The 17,574-nt window shown below is 40.3% G+C and overlaps 1 protein-coding gene across 1 annotated transcript in view; it reads left to right on the plus strand.

Moving 5' to 3' along the window:
* Positions 1-17,574, plus strand: part of TG (thyroglobulin) — a 143,812-nt gene that overhangs the window by 65,511 nt on the left and 60,727 nt on the right. The window contains exons 34-39 of the mRNA XM_066316925.1: positions 1,124-1,258; positions 2,104-2,268; positions 3,377-3,599; positions 6,014-6,107; positions 9,962-10,121; positions 15,431-15,627. Of these exons, the coding sequence (XP_066173022.1) occupies positions 1,124-1,258; positions 2,104-2,268; positions 3,377-3,599; positions 6,014-6,107; positions 9,962-10,121; positions 15,431-15,627 (974 nt within the window). The remainder of the gene's footprint in view (positions 1-1,123; positions 1,259-2,103; positions 2,269-3,376; positions 3,600-6,013; positions 6,108-9,961; positions 10,122-15,430; positions 15,628-17,574) is intronic.

A 17,574-nucleotide genomic window follows, 5' to 3' on the forward strand; every position in this document is an offset into this window, starting at 1 on the left:
CTCAGGTCTGATGTTGAGTGCTGTGGTCAAATTGTCTTTTTGTGAGAGGGGGAGAAAGGAAACTTTGGCCATCTTTGCCAGTCACTGATTTCTCAGTAGAATAAAAGAAATGTTTAGTGAAAGGACAGGTCATGACTTTTGCATCCATGTCAATGAACTCAGGGGCAATGAACTCCTGCTCACTAGGAATAGCAAAGGAACAGCTGACTCTACTCTGTCCTCACCCTACCATTACACGGAGAGGGTAACACCAACCTACTGTTTAGGACTTGGTGGCCACAGCAGGGCCTTTTGCTTTTAAAACATTGAACTTCTGAAAGGAACTAAAATAATTAAAGGCCCATTCTGTCCCAGACCTTTTTTTTTTGTCTTCTATGTGCAAATTTGAGTGTTCTCAGATATTTTTATCTGTTTGTGTATGAGAAAAGAATGTTTGTGGTATTTTTTTTAAATATAGTTTGAGACAGAAGGGCAGTTCTTGAGGAACACCAGAGTTAGTACATATGTGTCCATGCATGCCCCCACAAGTGCATGGATGGTAAATGTATACATGGGAATATACATATATGTAATACACATGATTATACTTACACATATGCACATATTTGTATATATATTCATATCAAATAGTGTGAAATCTTAATCATGTAGAAGTTACATGGCATTAAAACTGTTAATAGAGTTAATATAATTCTGTCCTCTAAATCAAATGAAAATGATCAAATTAACCTCCACTTACTTTCCAAGATGTTAGTGGCTGTACGTGTTCAGAAACTTGTGTGGAAGCATTATAACCCATGCCCTTTAATGTAATAGGGCTGTTCAGAAACCTTTTACATAAACCAGTTACATTTACCTTCAAACCTGGATAAAGCTGCTCTGGATTTGCCTTTTTCTTTACTAAATGCCTTTGTAAACCAATTAATATCTGACCTCTGAACATGGGCTTGGACTTTCAAGTCAATCAAAGGCCTTTGAATATTTAATTTATTCTTAGTTGATGCAAAGGAAGATGGCACTAGTTCATTGAGGAACTTCCCAATGCTTTTAACTCTATATTAGTTTCCTCTGAAATTTTTACTGCTCCTTCTAGTCATATTATTTTTTATGGTTCATTTTACAGAGGATGTGGATGCATGGCAACCCTTAAATGTGTCATTTGTTCTCATGGATTCGTCCACCTCAAACTTTGAAGTTGTGCATGTTAGCAGAGATATATCCAATGACTTCTCCGCTGCCAGAGATCTTTGTCTATCTGGTAAGAAATGGTCATGCACAGCTTTATACAAAATTCTACTTGTGAGCCTGAAAACCAAGAAGAGCTTTCCACTTCTGACATAGATACACTGATTTTACTTGTTTTTAAAGACTATCCCAGTGTTTCCTGGTCTGAGAGAGGGGTCTGATGTAGTTTAGCAATAGATATAAAAGACCATACAGTAGTTAGGTAATTTTGACAATCTTGGGCACAGAGATCTCTTACTTTTCCAGGCATTGTACAGCTGAGAGAATATTATAGCAAATAATTAAATTGTTTTTCTGAAGAACCCATTTTCTAAATGCCATTTTAGAAAATGCCATTTTCTAAACCCAGCTGCCATTTCCTAAAGCCACCCATGGCAGTGTGTTTGAGAGAGGGGTAACTGAGAGCTGGGACGAGGCAGGGAGTGAGCTGTAGTAACAGCAAAGCTTCAATATATAGCCTGACTAGATAGAAAAGAGTCCTTTAATTTCACATGACTGTGAAATCCTCAATGCCAGAGAGTGGTAGAAATAAGGGAAAGTTCCCATTTACTCACTGGGGACTGTTGGAATTCAGATGAGGTTATCAGCACTTTACTATATGATGCTTTTCTCTTTCTAAAACCTGTGATAATAGTTCTTTTGTTGCATTATTCTATTTTAAAGCCAGTATAGCCTTCTATCCTTTGGCTATTTTGGGGAATATTCTGGGCATTTGAGGATATTTATGTCCCATTACTCTGAGTTACATCATATCTTTGTTGCTTCACCTGTTCTTTTAAGAACAGTGTAATACTGTCATGCAGAATACTGTGAGAACACATTTTTACCTGCTCTTTTTCTTCGTGCTTCACCTCACAGCTTGTTCAAAGAACCAGTCATGTGCAGTGGTTACACTGGAAATCCAGCTTTCAGCCATAAGGTGCATCTTCTACCCTGATACACAGATATGCACACATGGCCTGCAAGGGCACAGCTGCTGGGTTTTACTCAAAGAACCTGCTACCTATATCTATAGGAGACAAGGTAAGAACAGGCTAAAGCTGTGGAGGAAGGACCTCAACTGTGGTGGCTTGTGCACAATTCTTGTGAATGGAGGACTGAGGAATTCCTCACCTCATAAAGCAAAATGGATGTCCCCTAGACACTTGTCCATGGCTGTTTCAGAGGAGTTGCAGCCAAGAGGATGGAAAAAATGTCCCCAAATACTGTTTTAAAAATGCATGAAATCGTGGTGTTACCCTCTGGTATTGAAACAAGCATAATAGAGGAAGTCTAGTTTATGAAAGATGTTTTGAAAGTGCAGAATAGTAAAACCAAACAGCAACAGTAATGCAAGTCCAGCTCTTAGCTTTTCATCTGCAAATGATGCTTTGATATGCTCTTCCTTTTAATCTTGGAGAATAACACTAAGAGTGTTGAAAAGCCACTGTCAATTGAAAGTATTAATAACAATCTCTAGAGTAAACAAGAAAACAGATATGCCTGCTCCCTAAACAGAATGAAATAATATTTGAAGAAGTAAAAGTTATTTAAGAGAGAAAAAGAAGTTGTGTAGCTAGTGTAGAAAAAATTCTGTTTGGTTACATACTTATTTGAAAGTGTAAGTTTTGTTGGGTTAATTCCCCTTGGTTTTTAAAGAGACTGCTTTCTTTTTATATAATAGCAGTTATTTTATTTATTAAGGGTAATTAGAACCTAGGTAACAATAAGGGGAGAGGGAAGAAAATTTTCCCTTTCACTGGAATTCTGTGAAGTCAATGAGAACCTTCCAGGTTGAAACTAATTGAGTGAAAAAGTAGTTTATCATTGTCAAGTAGAACAAAATCGTTTACTGGGACGTAAATGTAGACTTGTGTGTTTATTGTTCATTACAGCTATGACTTTGAATCTTGTTCCTGCCTATGAAATACATAGTTTTAGGAGAAAACTAGCAGGAGGTGTCACTTAGATGTGTTTTAATTAACTATTTTATAGGAAAACAGTAACAGTAAACAATAAATTGATCTGTGTTTCTTCTAAACAACTAGACAATTAAGAGCTTAAAACTATGGGAAATGGGACTAATTTTCTTTTCTGCAATGGTCCTAACTTATGGAAACAATTAATTTTTCCTCTGCTCCCCCTCTGATAGATTTACTCCTACCCATTTCTGAATCGGATTCAACCCCAAGAGTGTACATCCCATCCCAGGGGTATCTGGTGGGCAAATCCCAGGTGATCCAGGTGGGCTCAGAGTGGAGAAGCATCAGCCAGTTCCTGGGGGTCCCTTATGCTGCCCCTCCTCTTGGGGAGAGGCGCTTCAGCCCCCCAGAGCCGTTTGCTTGGGAGGACCCCTGGAATGCCACAGTGCCTCGGTAAGAAACCCGTGGTCACCTGCAGGAGGCTTGTCCATCCAGGGCTGGGGGAGCTGCTGGAGTGAGGACAGCAATTGTCCTGTCCTTTCTTGCAAAGCAACCTACAGAGTACAGACAGATACAAGTCTGAGACACTGATTAGCAAAGAGAATAATTTCTCCATTTATATGTTAAAGCATGCAAGCACCTCAAGAGAAAAGGGAAATTTCTGTACACTCCATTGCCTTGAATCTCTGCATAACTCCCCACCAACTGTCTGCTGTCAGTCCATTTTCATACTGAATAGTATTTATACAGGTTTTTATTATGTTTATACTAATACATTTTGCTCCTGCTGAGCCATAAATTTGTAAACATTTAATCCAGGAGGGGCACTTGAACACTGATGTAACCAGAAGCTGTGGGCCTCATAAAGAAATTCTCTGCCTAGTAGTGCCCAAGAGATCAGGCTGAATGGCCCAGAAAATCATTCTCTTCTGTCTAAAATCTATTAAAAGACAAATACCTGAGGACTTGAAAGTGTATTTGGCCCTTGGTGATCCCGTCCTTCAGGAAACACCTAAGGTGTGGAGGTGTGGAGCCACAGCCCCGAGTGCATTGCAGGGATCTGGTGGGATGTGACTTTTGTTTACTCAGGTGTTCAGTGCTGTTGGCTTGGCACACACAGCACCAGCTCTTGGTGTCTGAACCACAGGGTAGTGTCTTGTAGGGCTTAGCTGGACCCACCTGCCTCTGTGGTCTCCCCTTAAAGACCTGGAGTTTCAATGAGCAGCCTGGCTGAGATTTTCAAAACAATTTGGGGACCTTTGTCAATCTGTTCCTGTCTTGAATCCACAGTGCTTGCTTAGTCCAATGAAGAATTTGGCCATTGTCTTCTATTGTTCATTTAAAGTTAAAAACCCCAATTATTTGAGTTTACATTTGAGTTGGAGGATTGGAGAAATATCACTTTATGTAGAGACAACTGTTGATTTTTTAAGATTCTATATATTCTATATTGATGTTGGTAAATATTTATATACAAGAAATTCCCATTAGCACAGTGCCATTACTGATGGAAGAGAAAAATTTATTTATCAGCTTGGACTTGATAAAAAACTTTAAAAACCCAACCCAAACCAACCTGACCAAAACCACCAGCCAGCTATTGGAGTCTCCAGCTCCTGGAAGAGCTGTGGACTAGCTGCAGGTGGCAGCCTTTCTCCTGAGAGCTGGAGGAAAAAAGCTGTGATCACAGGTGATGATCCCTGCTGCCCTGTGGAAAGCTGTACCATCAATAGTGTAATACCTCTTGTCCTGGCAGGTGTCCTACCTGGGAATTTGTATTTTTTCTGCCAAAATGGCTTTAGCAGTTTATTGTTTTGGAGATTATGCATTTCACTATGTCAGTGTGAAAGTTGTTGAGTGACTTCACCATCCTAGGAATCTCCCCCTTACAGAAAAAGAAAAATTGTAGAATGCCATTAAGTCTGGTCCTTTTCCATGTAGTTTTCTATTAATTTCTTCACATCTTAAGGACAAAATTTTATAAGGGCATTAAAACTGATAATTTAGAAATCATTCTCTGAGCTATTATCATATTGATGCCTCTTTTGCCTTTGTCACTAATAAATTGTGAGTTTTTTCCATAACTTATTGTGTGGAATGGATAAAGCTGTGAAATAGAAGGAATTGGCTTCAAAACAGGTTATCATTGGACAAAAATCATCCACTTGATTCAAGCTTGATATGCTTGAGCAATCTCATTTAGATGATGTCCAGAAAATACTTTCCTCTACATGGTTGGCTGCTGAATTCTTATTGGAAGGGCACTTTTTACATTAATTGACACTGTTAATGGTCTGCTATAATGCTTAGAACAAAGAGATTTCAAAAATGTATTAAAATTTTGAAGTCACCAATTTTTCCCACAGACCATTAGAAATTAAATTAAACAGAATGAAATGTAGCCCACAGACCACTAGGAAATAAATCAAAGTGTACATAGACCACGGGTTATTAGAAATTCAAATAAATAACTAGTGTTTTAGCAAAAAAAAGTGAATTTTGCAGGTGTGCATGGGGAGACCATGCCTGAAAGCCCTAGTCCTTCTCCTTTTAAAGCTGGTGCTAATTTTGTGCAGTTTATGTAAAATGTGGGGTTTTTGAAAGAATATTTTCAAGTTTTAAGCTTTTTAAAGTGAGGCAGGGTTTCTGAGGAGGGGTTCTAGGCACACAGATACAATGCATTATATGTATGTTTACAAAGCCACATAGCTGTTGCTAACTTAGAGGTGGGCACAGTTTTAAGTGAGATCAAGATTTACAGATTAAAAGATTTTATTAACCTAATGCATCAAAATGCAAGGAAGTAGCAGCAGTGGAAGGAGAGTACAACCCTTTTGTATTGTAACTTTCTCAATCTGTGTCTCCAGGGCAGCGTGTTGGCAGCCAGGAGATGGAGAGGCCCCATCACAGTCTGTCAGTGAAGACTGTCTGTATCTGAACATCTTTGTTCCTGCCACCACTGTAAGTAAGAGATGTAATTAAAATCGAATTCTTTTGTAGCTGAGGATTGTCTCTTTCCAAAGTGCTTTTAATTGGCATGAATGGCTGTCTTTCGTATGTTGCTCACAAAGCCTGCAAAGTTAAATTAGACACTCTGGTGTCTTCACTGGTACAAGAGTATTCCCTACAGGCTTTGTGTGAGCAGTGTGGGGTGACTAGGAGGACAGCATACTAAAAAACTAGAAATAAGAGAGAGACAGAGAGGGAAACAAAGCACGAGAAGGAGGTGGCAGCAAAGGAGGAGAAATTAAGGACAGAAATGTCAGTGTTCCTGCAAGCAGACCATCTGTCCAGGAGACAATAATGCAATACAATACATCAACGTTTACCACCAGACAGAGAGCTGCTGATGGCTTTTTTCACCCTCATCTTTACTGTTCCCCTGTTGACATCTGTGGGAGGTCTGTTGGGAAATGAGAGTGGCATGCAATGCTAGATCTGTGGCCAGCTCACAGAGCTTAAAAATATATGTTTCAAAAGTGACTGAGCCACTGGTACAATATGAGGAATTGTCATTTGAAAGTTCTTGATTTTCTCATTCTAAACAGATATAAAAGAAAGGTGCAAGTTAAAGCCAAGCTAAAATGATTGGCCAACCCCTGGGAGGCTGGGGGTGTGGAGATGCTGAATACCATGTGAATCCCACTGAAGACTGGGCCCAGAGACAGGAACGTTTTCTTTCCAGAGCACTGGCAATTTTCAGAAGGTGATGGAAGCAGTAATAGAAATTTATGAGTCTGTCATACTGCGTGTATGGAAAGAGCTGGTTTAGCAATCTGACAGCAGCACAGAGCGTCCCTTGCAGACCCATTTTAATCATCACAGAGATCAGCAGCCTGTCTTCTCCCTGCAGCATGAGCTGTCATTCTGCCTTGAGTGGAGTCACTGCTTATTGAAAACATCAGGTCACTGTCCCAGGCAGTTTGCCATCTATGCTTAAGAGCTGCTTTCAAGATAGTTTATTTGAAAGCATTGTACTTTCTACCAGACTAAATAGGCTTGTCTCTTCTCCTTGTCAGTCCTGTGAATTGAATCTCTCCTGTCTTTTGTAGACGTGTAAGGTAGAAGTAGGTCCAAACAAGAAAATCAGTTTCACATGCACAAATCTAGTTCAGGAGAGAACTAAAATTTCTGGTTTTGAAGAAGTAACTGGGAACAGAAGGCATTGCATTTTCCTGTCTCTTTTTGTGGCAAGCTCTATTTTTTACTCACATGCAGAGAGATAGTTATATATTTTCAGCCTGTGGAAAGTTAATTTATCTAGTAAATATGGGATATAAAATCTCCCAGAGAGCAGCAAATGTGGAGGTCATTCAGGAGCATTTTAAGCCTCAAAAAGAGCACAGTGCAGGGACTGCTGCCTGTCACCAAAGGACTCTCAAACTGTCAAACAGTGAAGAAGGTGAATGACATCATTTTGCTTCCATAGTTATGTGTAACAGAGTTAAACTGGCACTTCTTTTTTCCACCTATAATCATCACCACCTGTCACACTAGCTCAGCAAAGCTGTGCTTTGCCTTTATTTAGAATGGGTTCAATTGTAAGATCAAGACTTAAAATCTCCATTATAAAGGAATAGAAACCTTCTCTCTTCTCCTGCACATTTCCTGCACATTCCCATCTTTAGTGCATCGTCCCCATTGCACTCAATTCTTTACAGAGCAATATTGTACAGTAGTAAAAGCCCTGAAGGTTGCCTGTCTTGGTCGAGTTTAGAGCTATCCTTGTCCAGTAGATCATCAAATGTTTTACAGAAGGATGAGCAGGGAGGTTGGACCAGATGGCCCCAACATTGTTCCCTCCCAAGGTTAACCATTCTGTCATTCTGTAATGGAGGAGATGCTTGTGAATCTCATGAAGATTTTCAGACTCACAGCTGACTTGCCCTGGTGACTGCTGAACTTCATTACCCCAATTAGGGTTTGCATGTGGGACCTAAGCCTCTGCAGTCATGAGACCATGATGGAGCTGCTGGGCTTCCCATTGCTTGGTGCAGAAAAAGAAATGAGACTGCTACATCCAGACACTTGGCTCTGTGTACAGTCCCAGTCATAAATCTTCCCCTAAATTACTCCATATCTCTTGCAGCTGTTGAAAACGTCTTTGGTTTGCCATTTCCAAGTTTTACTGCCCATTTTTTGCCCTTCTTAAGCTTTTTATTGTATAAAGTCACTCAGAATAATAAAATATGCAATTTACAGGTCAGCTGGAGGTCATGGTGCTGTAGAGACTGTGAATGTGTGGGAAATGCTTAGTGTGAGCCTCAGGCTTAAGCATGCTGAGCTGAGGGGATGGAGCAGGCTCAATATAATTGTTTATACCATTTCAGCTGACACAACTTCATGTGGTTGTATTTCAGAATGAATTTCCATGTGAAAACAGATTATTTCATTTTTTCTTCACCCCCATTTCTCTCTGTGTTGCATGCAGTGCAGAAATGGGAAGCAGGGGAAAGGCACTGCAAGTTAGGCAGTTTCAATTCAAGAGAAGTTCATGAGAAAAAACCCAACTGTCTCAGTGGTTGTAATGTCTTGTGTTTTCTTGGCAACACTGTTATGTTCACAAGAAGCCCCTGAACTGATTCATCAGAGAGATAAGTGAGGAGTGCACACCTTTGTGTGGAAATTAGGGGCAGTTGAGGGTGGTTTGACTGCTGATCTGTAATTTTGCAGGATGCTGCAGCCATCACTGCTCTGCTGCAACTCCCATACAGCCATTTGTATTTTTGCTGGAGACATTCTTTGCCAGAACAGATGGGACTGCTGTGTTTAGCTAAGCTCCATCCAAAAAATAACAGCACAGAGCTCATTGCCCTCTAGGTGCAGGGAAAACCAACCCCAGATGTACTTTGATGCTGTTACAGGAGAGAAAAAAAAAAAAAAAAAGGAAAAACCAAACCAACCTCCCCCCTTATGTTCACTGAAGGATGTTTCTTTTGAGTGTCTGTAACCTGCTGGTAAGTGCTGAGGTGTCCTGGGGCTGTTCTGCCTTTTTCCTGTTCATGCTGCAGCAGCCTGGCTGCAGCCCTGCTGTGTGTGCAGGGCCCATATCTGGTGCTGCTTTGGGAAAAAGCTTCTGTTTCTGTGCAAAATCAAGTGGCTCTGCCTGGATTGTTAACATGGGGGCAGACTGGGACTCCTTGCCATCCCAGGAATCCTACTGGGCTCTGCTGGGGCAGAGTCCATCAGTACTTTGGAGATGTGAGTCTCTCCTCTGCAGAGATAAAGTCCTCTCTGCAGGATCCCTCTATGTGTCTGGTGGGGGAAAATTTCCTTGGGGACGGAAGGAGCATGTAATGTTATCAATATCAAGGGACATTTTGGAAATTAGGCAGTGTTTGAGTGCTGAAGACTTGAGAGCAGGGAGCAGCTGTGCACTGCTATGAGTTAATCTTACTCAAGATGGAGCAACCCAACAGATCTTTTCCTTCTCCTGTTTCTCACCTGTTTGAAATTTTCCTGCATGTTTGTGTGAAGCAGATGTGCTCTAGCAAAGACAAGCACACCACATGCTCAGTGGCCAAGGCAGCAGGAGCTGGCCTAGAGGAGGTTTTGGCTGGTGGAATACAGTGGTGCTGTTAGATCTACTTTATACTGGAGATAGTGCCCTCTTTATGATATACAGGTCATTGCAGACAATTGTGGACAAGCCACTTTAAATTTCAGACAGAGAGGCAGATATTCCTCTCTATGGTTACTCTTAAAGAGCTATAAATGGCTTAGATAACATTCATAAGGAAGCTGCTTATGTTCTCATCAGTGACCTACCAAAGCAGTTTGCAACAGGAATATTAATCTGGTTGTTGTCATGGCAGGTCAAAAACATGTCAGTGTTGCTGTTCTTCCACAATGGAGGGAGTTACAATGCTGAGGAGGGAAAGACAACCCTGGATGGATCATACCTGGCTGCCATTGGTAACGTCATTGTCGTGACGGCAAACTACCGGGTCGGTGTCTTTGGCTTCCTGAGCACTGGTAAGTCATGGATTTCCAGAGCAAACACAACTATGCATTCTGTAACTCTTCTGTTTCTGATTTTAATTTTTTCAAGTCTTGGTTTGGAAAGACAGGTGCCTGCCAGGGAAAGCCAGAGCCAACCTTGGAATGGAGAATGTAAACCTCTCCCTCCAAATTATTATAATTTTGAAATTAAGGGCTTTCAGGCAAAGATATGGGAATAGGAATAACAGTTCTTTGCTAGGAATGTCAAAAATAAAAATGCAGTAGTACAAAAAAAGCAAACAAACAAACAAACAAAAAACACTGACAGAGTCAGAACACAACCTGACACCCTTGGTCAGGGTGTTGGGAGCAGTCCAATTAAGTTCTTCTGGAGTGACAGATGTGCTTCTGTTGGAGCAGAGGTGATCCTGTAGAAGGGTGTAGTTTTCCTCTGACGGTCCAGTGGTGGTGAGATGGGTCCAGTCTTCCTCTGGGAATCCAGTAGAAACAGGCTATCCTGGTGTTCTGAATCTCAGGTTTTATCCTGGTAGGAATGCTGGGCTCTTCCTACTGGGTGGAGCATCTCACAATGGGATGATGTAATTTTTTCAGTCATACACTGAGCCTCAATGGCCCCTTAAGAGAAGACACCTGCCCGCTCCCTGCCAGAGATTTGAGAAATAGGTCATAGAAGAGGTAAAGAGAACACCTTCCCAACCAGTTTCTCCAGATGGCAATAGAACACATACTTTTGGTTACATCTTGCATTCCAACCCAAGATACAAATTAATTTTTAACTTGAGTAACCTATATTTTCACAGATTTTTTTAAAAATTATTTTGGGGAAAAAATGGCTAAGAAGTAATGAAGACTTTATCTGAAGAGAAAAGGGAGAGGTTGGGGGAACAGGGACAGCAAGAAAATAAATCTAATATCTATATCAAAGCACTGGCTAAACTTGTGCTTACAGGTGAGATTCTGGATACTGAGATTTTCAGACACATGTGAAGATGGTTAATATCAAAATTCCTGCTATTTCTAGTGGCCACCATTGTGGGTAGAGTTTTTAATGATTCCAACTTCCAACCTGTTGCATCTATGAAATTTTGCTCTCTTGTGCCCATGTCAGAGTGGGGAAGAGGCAGACAGATAACTGCAGGTTCGTGGTAAGAAGGATGGAAAGTGAGAGGGTGGAAAGTATGGCACAAAGGAAGTTGATTGGTTCCTTAACAATTCAGCCTGACTTCTCTGAAGGACTTGCCCCATTTAATCTGAGTCTGGATGTGGCTGAACATTTGTGTGTTCTCTGTTTCAATGCTTCCCCATGTTCCAGTGTAAAGGATTTTGCTCTCCTGTTGCCTCCTAATACCAGTGGCCATTAAAAATTATACGAATTCCCATTACAAACAGGATTTTGTTTTGCTAAAGAGGTATGAAAACACACATTCAGTCTCCCTAAATCTTTGGGGTAATGCCATCTGGTTTTAGGGATTGGTTTTTTTTTTAATTTTGCCCTTTTTTAGCCTTGTCTTTTTAAGCAAATAGAGAACACTTTTCTTTTTGCCATCTTTCACTTCTGCCTGGGGAAGGGGAACTCAAGGTAGAGAGCCATTGAGAGAAAATGCAACAGCTGCATGTGGAGCTCTGTCTCTTTCAGTCTGGTGGCAATCCTTGGTCTCTTTAGTGGGCATTTTAATAAATTTATAACTTTTAGGATGTCATATTTGCCATGTTTGCAAATATCTGGCCTACATACTTTACCTCATGATCCTTTTGAGTGTTCACTGCTAGTGATGTTGGGTGGATTTTGCCTAATTTGAGGTTATGGCTGCAGTTGTTGGTTATTTTTTCCCTTCTCAGTTTACAGTTTTGTTTAAAGCTCACTCACAGCAAAGTGTCTTTTATTCCGTAAATAGAGAGCTGTCACTACAAGATCCTTACTTATTTAGATAAGAATTTGGTTATGAGTGTATCTGGAGGAAAAAAAAAATCACTGTTTTCATCTGTGGAAACCCAATGTTTATGAATGAGATACCATAATTTCATTTTGTCTGGAGCCAAATGCAGTGGGGATATGTGCTGTGGGAGCTTCCAGTACCCAGCACTGCCCACTCATTATCCACCACCCTCCTTCAGCCCAGTGAACTACACCCAGGTTTCTTCCTAAGTGGAAAATGCTGGTTGGGCTGAATATAAACTGGTGCAGCAGTTTTTATATGATGATGCATAATTTAGGGATCAGGAAAATTATTCAGTCTCTGTTTCATAGGGCTCCACCTGCATGTCCTAAAATGTAGATATATGGCCTTGGTGTGCATGGCTGGCACACATTCTTGCAAACTCTCGTAGAGAGATTGTTCATTACACACAGTGACTTTTTGGGGACCTTCTTCTGCTCCTTTGTACTGTGGTCAGGGAAAAGTTCAGTCTTTCCTGGCCTCTTCCTCTTAGGGAAGCCCATGATGTGTATTTGGGAAAATCGACAGTCCCAGACGCACAAAATATCTTAAGTTGAAAAGGATTCACAAGAATGTTTGAAGTCCAGCTCTTGGCCCTGCACAGGACACCCCAGGAATCCCACCTTGTGCCTGAGAATGTTGTCCAAACACACTCTTATATTGAACTCTGTCAGGCTTGGTGCTGTGACAGCAAATGGGTGATTATTTAAATCATTGACCATTAACATTCCAGTCTCCTGAACCCGGTCCTTTGGAACTTTTGCCATTGGATTCAACGGGAGGAGGAGCTCACCCTTAGGGCTTAACAGCAGGACTGTCAGAAGGCCCTACAGGTAGAAATAAACTTGTGAATACTATTAATTTAATTGTCCAACTAAGCAAAGTGCTGAATCCTTTCAAGTTGACTTGTTATAAATTGCAGAATTAGAAAGGAAGGAATTAAATGGATTTTTAGGGAGTTGAGGCGTAGTGAAAACAGATTTCCTTTTGTTTGGATGGAGTTTTTGTTAGTTCTGCAGTTGTTCTGGCTTTGGCAAAAAGTGAAAGAGCTCTTTTTCTTCTAAGCATAAAGGATGTTTAATTTAATTTTTTTATCACCCATTATTGTTGCAAGAAGTGATGCACATTCTTACTAGTGTCTTCACTTCTTGCTTTGTGTCCAGAAAATTAAGGTGAATTGCCAGTGATATGGATAGCAAGAGTATCGAGAAGACAGTCATGTTTTTATGTTTTATTCTTTAGGGATTCCATGAAGTCATATAAACCAGAATGATTTTCATGCTTTAATTTAGCACTATTGTTCTTCTTCTGTTTAGTAATAACAGAAGGAAGCACACGAGGACTCTGGTTGCTTTTCAGCTTCCTGTGGTCCTCAGGAATGTGATCTTTTCCTACAAAAAAGGCAATGGAAAAGATTTCTCGCAGACATGTTTCTTTCAGTCTAACCCCTGTGAATGTCCATGTATGCATCTGTTCTCCAGTGTGGTACATTTCACAACCCAATTGTGGTTTTTGCCAGGGGAAAAGGATCTGGTTATATTTCCCTTTTTGGTGTTTTTGTTTAGTATAGTGAAAGCAAGGCAGATTGTGTGGCTAAAACATTTACATGGATCTGCACATAAAAATTTCTTCATCAAAGGGATTGTAAAACATTGGAACAGGCTGCTCAGGGCAGTGGTGGAGTCACCATCCCTGGAAATATTTAAAAACATGTAGATGTGGCACTTGAGGACATGGTTTAGTGGTGAATTTGGCAGTACAGGGTTAACAGTTGGGCTCAATGATCTTAAGGGTCTCTTCCAAAATGAGTGATTCTATGATTTCACTTCCTTTGGAGTGGTCTCAATGGGGATGGAGCAAGCCCTTAAAATGAGATTTCTTTTTTAAAGACTGGATTTATTGCTGGATTGAGAACTCTGGGAACTGGTCATCGTGTGCAGAACAAACTAAAAGAAACAAACAAACAAAAAATCACAAAACCAAAAAACTAAGCAGGGAAGATATTTCCTCCATTACTTTACTGGTGTGGCTTGGACTGATCATCTGAAACAATGGCTGTAGGTCATAGTTTTTGTGCCATTCGGTTTTTGGCTGCCCTACTGAAAGGCTGTTTCCTAACAATGGCTGTTGAGGTGTGGGCATCTCTGAGCCCTGCAAGGTTAACATTAATCTGTTCACCTCTATGTTTATTCTGCTGTGTAAACTGGTGTGTTTGATACCTCAGTGATTCACTACAGCAGTATAAAGGATGTACACTTTAACTGCTCTTTGCCCAAGACCTGTCCACAAAGTGTCATCTTTTTATTTCATTCACTGTTAATTCTAATTTACTAGTTTCTGAACCTACTCTTATTTTAAACTTGTACTACTTGGTCTTGGCAATGGAAGAAACAAATAGTTTCAGCTGTTTTTCCATTCACAGCTTTTCTGTTTTATCTTGTGGGTTTTTGGTTTTTTCCAAGCTTTAAATGTGAAGAATTTTAAAACTTTGAAAATGAATGGCTCATTGTGGATTAAAAGAAGTAGACAGTGAATAGTCATTTTCTATTCCTGTTTTACAAATCATGGAGGAATTACTTATTTCTGCTTTTGTTGACATAAAAGCAAGTTTACGTACATGGTTGCATCATTTGACGCATTCAGCATTAGCTCCTTATTAATGAAAATATCAGGTTACCACTTTCTGGTGTTGAAAAGGAGGTGATCATACTTAGGCATGAGAAGCACATGATTAGTCATTTTTTTGTTTTTATGTTTGCAAAAATATTGATACATACATATATATATTAGATTTCTATCGGATAGAAATAGGACAATCTCCAAGAATATAGACAGAAATATTATAAATTTTAAAATACCTGGAAGAGTGTAAGAAATTCAAGATGTTGTCATCTATAATGTTTGGTTAGACAGGGCAAGTATAAGAGGTATGTAGGAAGGAAACATACAATCAAGTGTACTCCAGGGAAACACTAATTCCTATAGATCCCTTACAATTTGGCAAACACACAGATTTTTTAAATTTGTTTTTAATTAATTTTAAGATAGAGCTACTTATGTAGAAAAACAATCCTATGGCTAAATGTATGGATACTTGAGCCTGAATTCATGTTGTGCCATGATGTGTCCTAATGAAGCTTAGAAGTCCAAGTGTTATTATTCTATCACTGGGGCAAAAGTGCACCCCCAGGGCTGCCCTGTGGAGTGGTAAAACTGAAATGGAGTCACTGTATAAAGTGATTTCCTTGGAAGGGACCAGAATTTTAAACTCTGGTATCAGTTTTGTCAAGTTTTGGCTGCAAGAGCTGCAAAAGAATGTGACATTTACACCAAACTTGGATGTCTGTGGTTTTCTTTTCAGCCGTATTTTGTTTCCCACACCAGGTTCTGCTGAGGCAAGTGGGAACGCTGGCCTTTGGGATCAGCTGGCAGCCCTGAGGTGGGTGCAGCAGAGCATCAGCAGCTTTGGGGGCAATCCCGCCCGCGTTGCTCTGGGCGCCGAGCGCGGCGGCGCCGACGTCACCAGCACTCACCTGCTCACAGGGACAGCAGCAACACTCTTCAGGAGCCTGCTGTTGATGGTGAGTTCCATCCCTGCTTCAGCTGCAACCGCACTGTGAAAGGATGTTGCTGCAGAGATGAGGATGCTGCGGTGTGTGGGTGCTGGTTTTATTTCATCCATACCTAGACAGGGCTGTTATTGCTGTAGTTATTTTTCATCTCACCTGTGACTGTTATCTCCAGGAGCTGGATGCTTCACCAGGATGTACAAGAGATGCACTTTGGTGTTTGATTTACTCATAGTAAGAATCCAGTTTTCGTCACTGTGGTTTTTTGTGTATTACATAAATAACCTTGTTTCGTAACCTGTAGGTACAACAGCTTAGTTTCCATTCCATAAATACCATTGTTGGTCAGCAGCTTTTAGACCCTGAAACTGATGAGCCAAACTCCCACATGTTGAAGTATCCAGTCTTTTTATCGGATCTTATGACAGATTTCATTTAAAAGAAAAGACAAGTTTCGGAGAATAAAAATCAGTTTACAGATGGGCTTGTTTCCTGTCAGCTTAGATCACTTTCTCAGTCACTCCAATTGATCCATGTCCTTACAGCCTTTCCTGTGTTGTGTCTCAGGACTCTGAGATCAGTTTTGTCAGCATCAATACTGCCATTTATCTTCACAGCCTCAGAGAAGCTCAGTGTGCTCTGAAATGAGGAGGTTTATACATCCAGCAGAAATAGTACTTGGACAAAATGAGGTCTGCTAGCAGTGTTGCCTTGGAGCAGGGAGCAGTGGGATAGAATTCTTGCTTCAGGAAGCTGAAGGCCCAATTAAATAAAATGTTGCCTTGAAAATAATGACATCTTAATTCAGTACCTAATTGCTCTTCACTGTGCTCTTGCTTCAGGAAACAACTTGCCTTTTGCATCCCTGTGGCTCAATAAGTTTATTTTAATTGTATTGCTCTAGTGGGGAAGGCAAGGGACGTTTCTGAAAATTGCTGCTCATTAATTGTTTTTCTGTGTCATTATCTGATAACTACTCACACAGTTCCTAGATTTTTAGTCAGCTCTTGACATAGATTCCATTTGCTGGAAGACCCAGAGTCCTTTTCTTTCAGTTTCCTCCTACTTTTAAGCCACAAACCCTTTACTTACATGGCTGAGGATGGGCCCCAATGAAAACTGTGGCAGGACAGAGTGCAGTTTAGCAGCTGAGCCACTTAGAGAAGGGAAATGCAAGGACCTCTTTGCTTATTGTTGCTTCTGGAGAGTAGTTCTACATTATATATTTTCTTTTATTAAAAAAATGTTTAAACTCATTATTTCTCTTACATGAGAACACTGAATAAAGGAAAACAGAAGCAAGTGCAATAAGCAGACAGATGCACCAATTTTTCTCAGTTTTCTAGTGTTATATAATTTTTTTTCCTGAGACTGTTCAGACCACTGTCTTGGGAAAAGCAGCATCTCCACTGAGTTCAGAGTAGTGTTAATTTCCGATTTCAGAGTAACGTTAATTATTTATCCTGACAACCTCACAGTGGATTTAGTGTTCTTGTGAAAAGGAACAATAGCAGTATCTTGTAGCTTAAAAATATACTTGCTCTCTCTTCTATTTTTGTTTAAGTGATGCCAAAGTTTTTTTTCACTTACATCTCCTGTAAAGGGATGTGTCTTGTTTTTTTTGAAAGACACCAAAATCACTGATTACTTTTAATTTTACTGTAAAAAAGGAGGTGCACACAGACTAGAATCATGAATCTGAGAATATATACCAGATATACCTTTCCTGAGGGAAAATCCCTCAACAAAGCGATATAGGTCTTCTGCAGAAGTCAGTTTTGTGCTCCCTGTTTCTGTGTTTGTTAAGAATGATAAAATCATGCTGTTCCTGAGCATGCAGAGAGGAGTGGTGCCTGAAACTTTCTTGACTAGAAAATGTGCACTTGAAATAGCAAAATGCTTTTGAGTTTCCCCTGTCTGCCCTATAAGAGCTTTTGTTTGGAACAAATCTGAAAGCAG

This window comes from Sylvia atricapilla, chromosome 1, assembly GCF_009819655.1.
Source record: "Sylvia atricapilla isolate bSylAtr1 chromosome 1, bSylAtr1.pri, whole genome shotgun sequence".
In the NCBI taxonomy this organism is placed as follows: Eukaryota; Metazoa; Chordata; class Aves; order Passeriformes; family Sylviidae; genus Sylvia; species Sylvia atricapilla.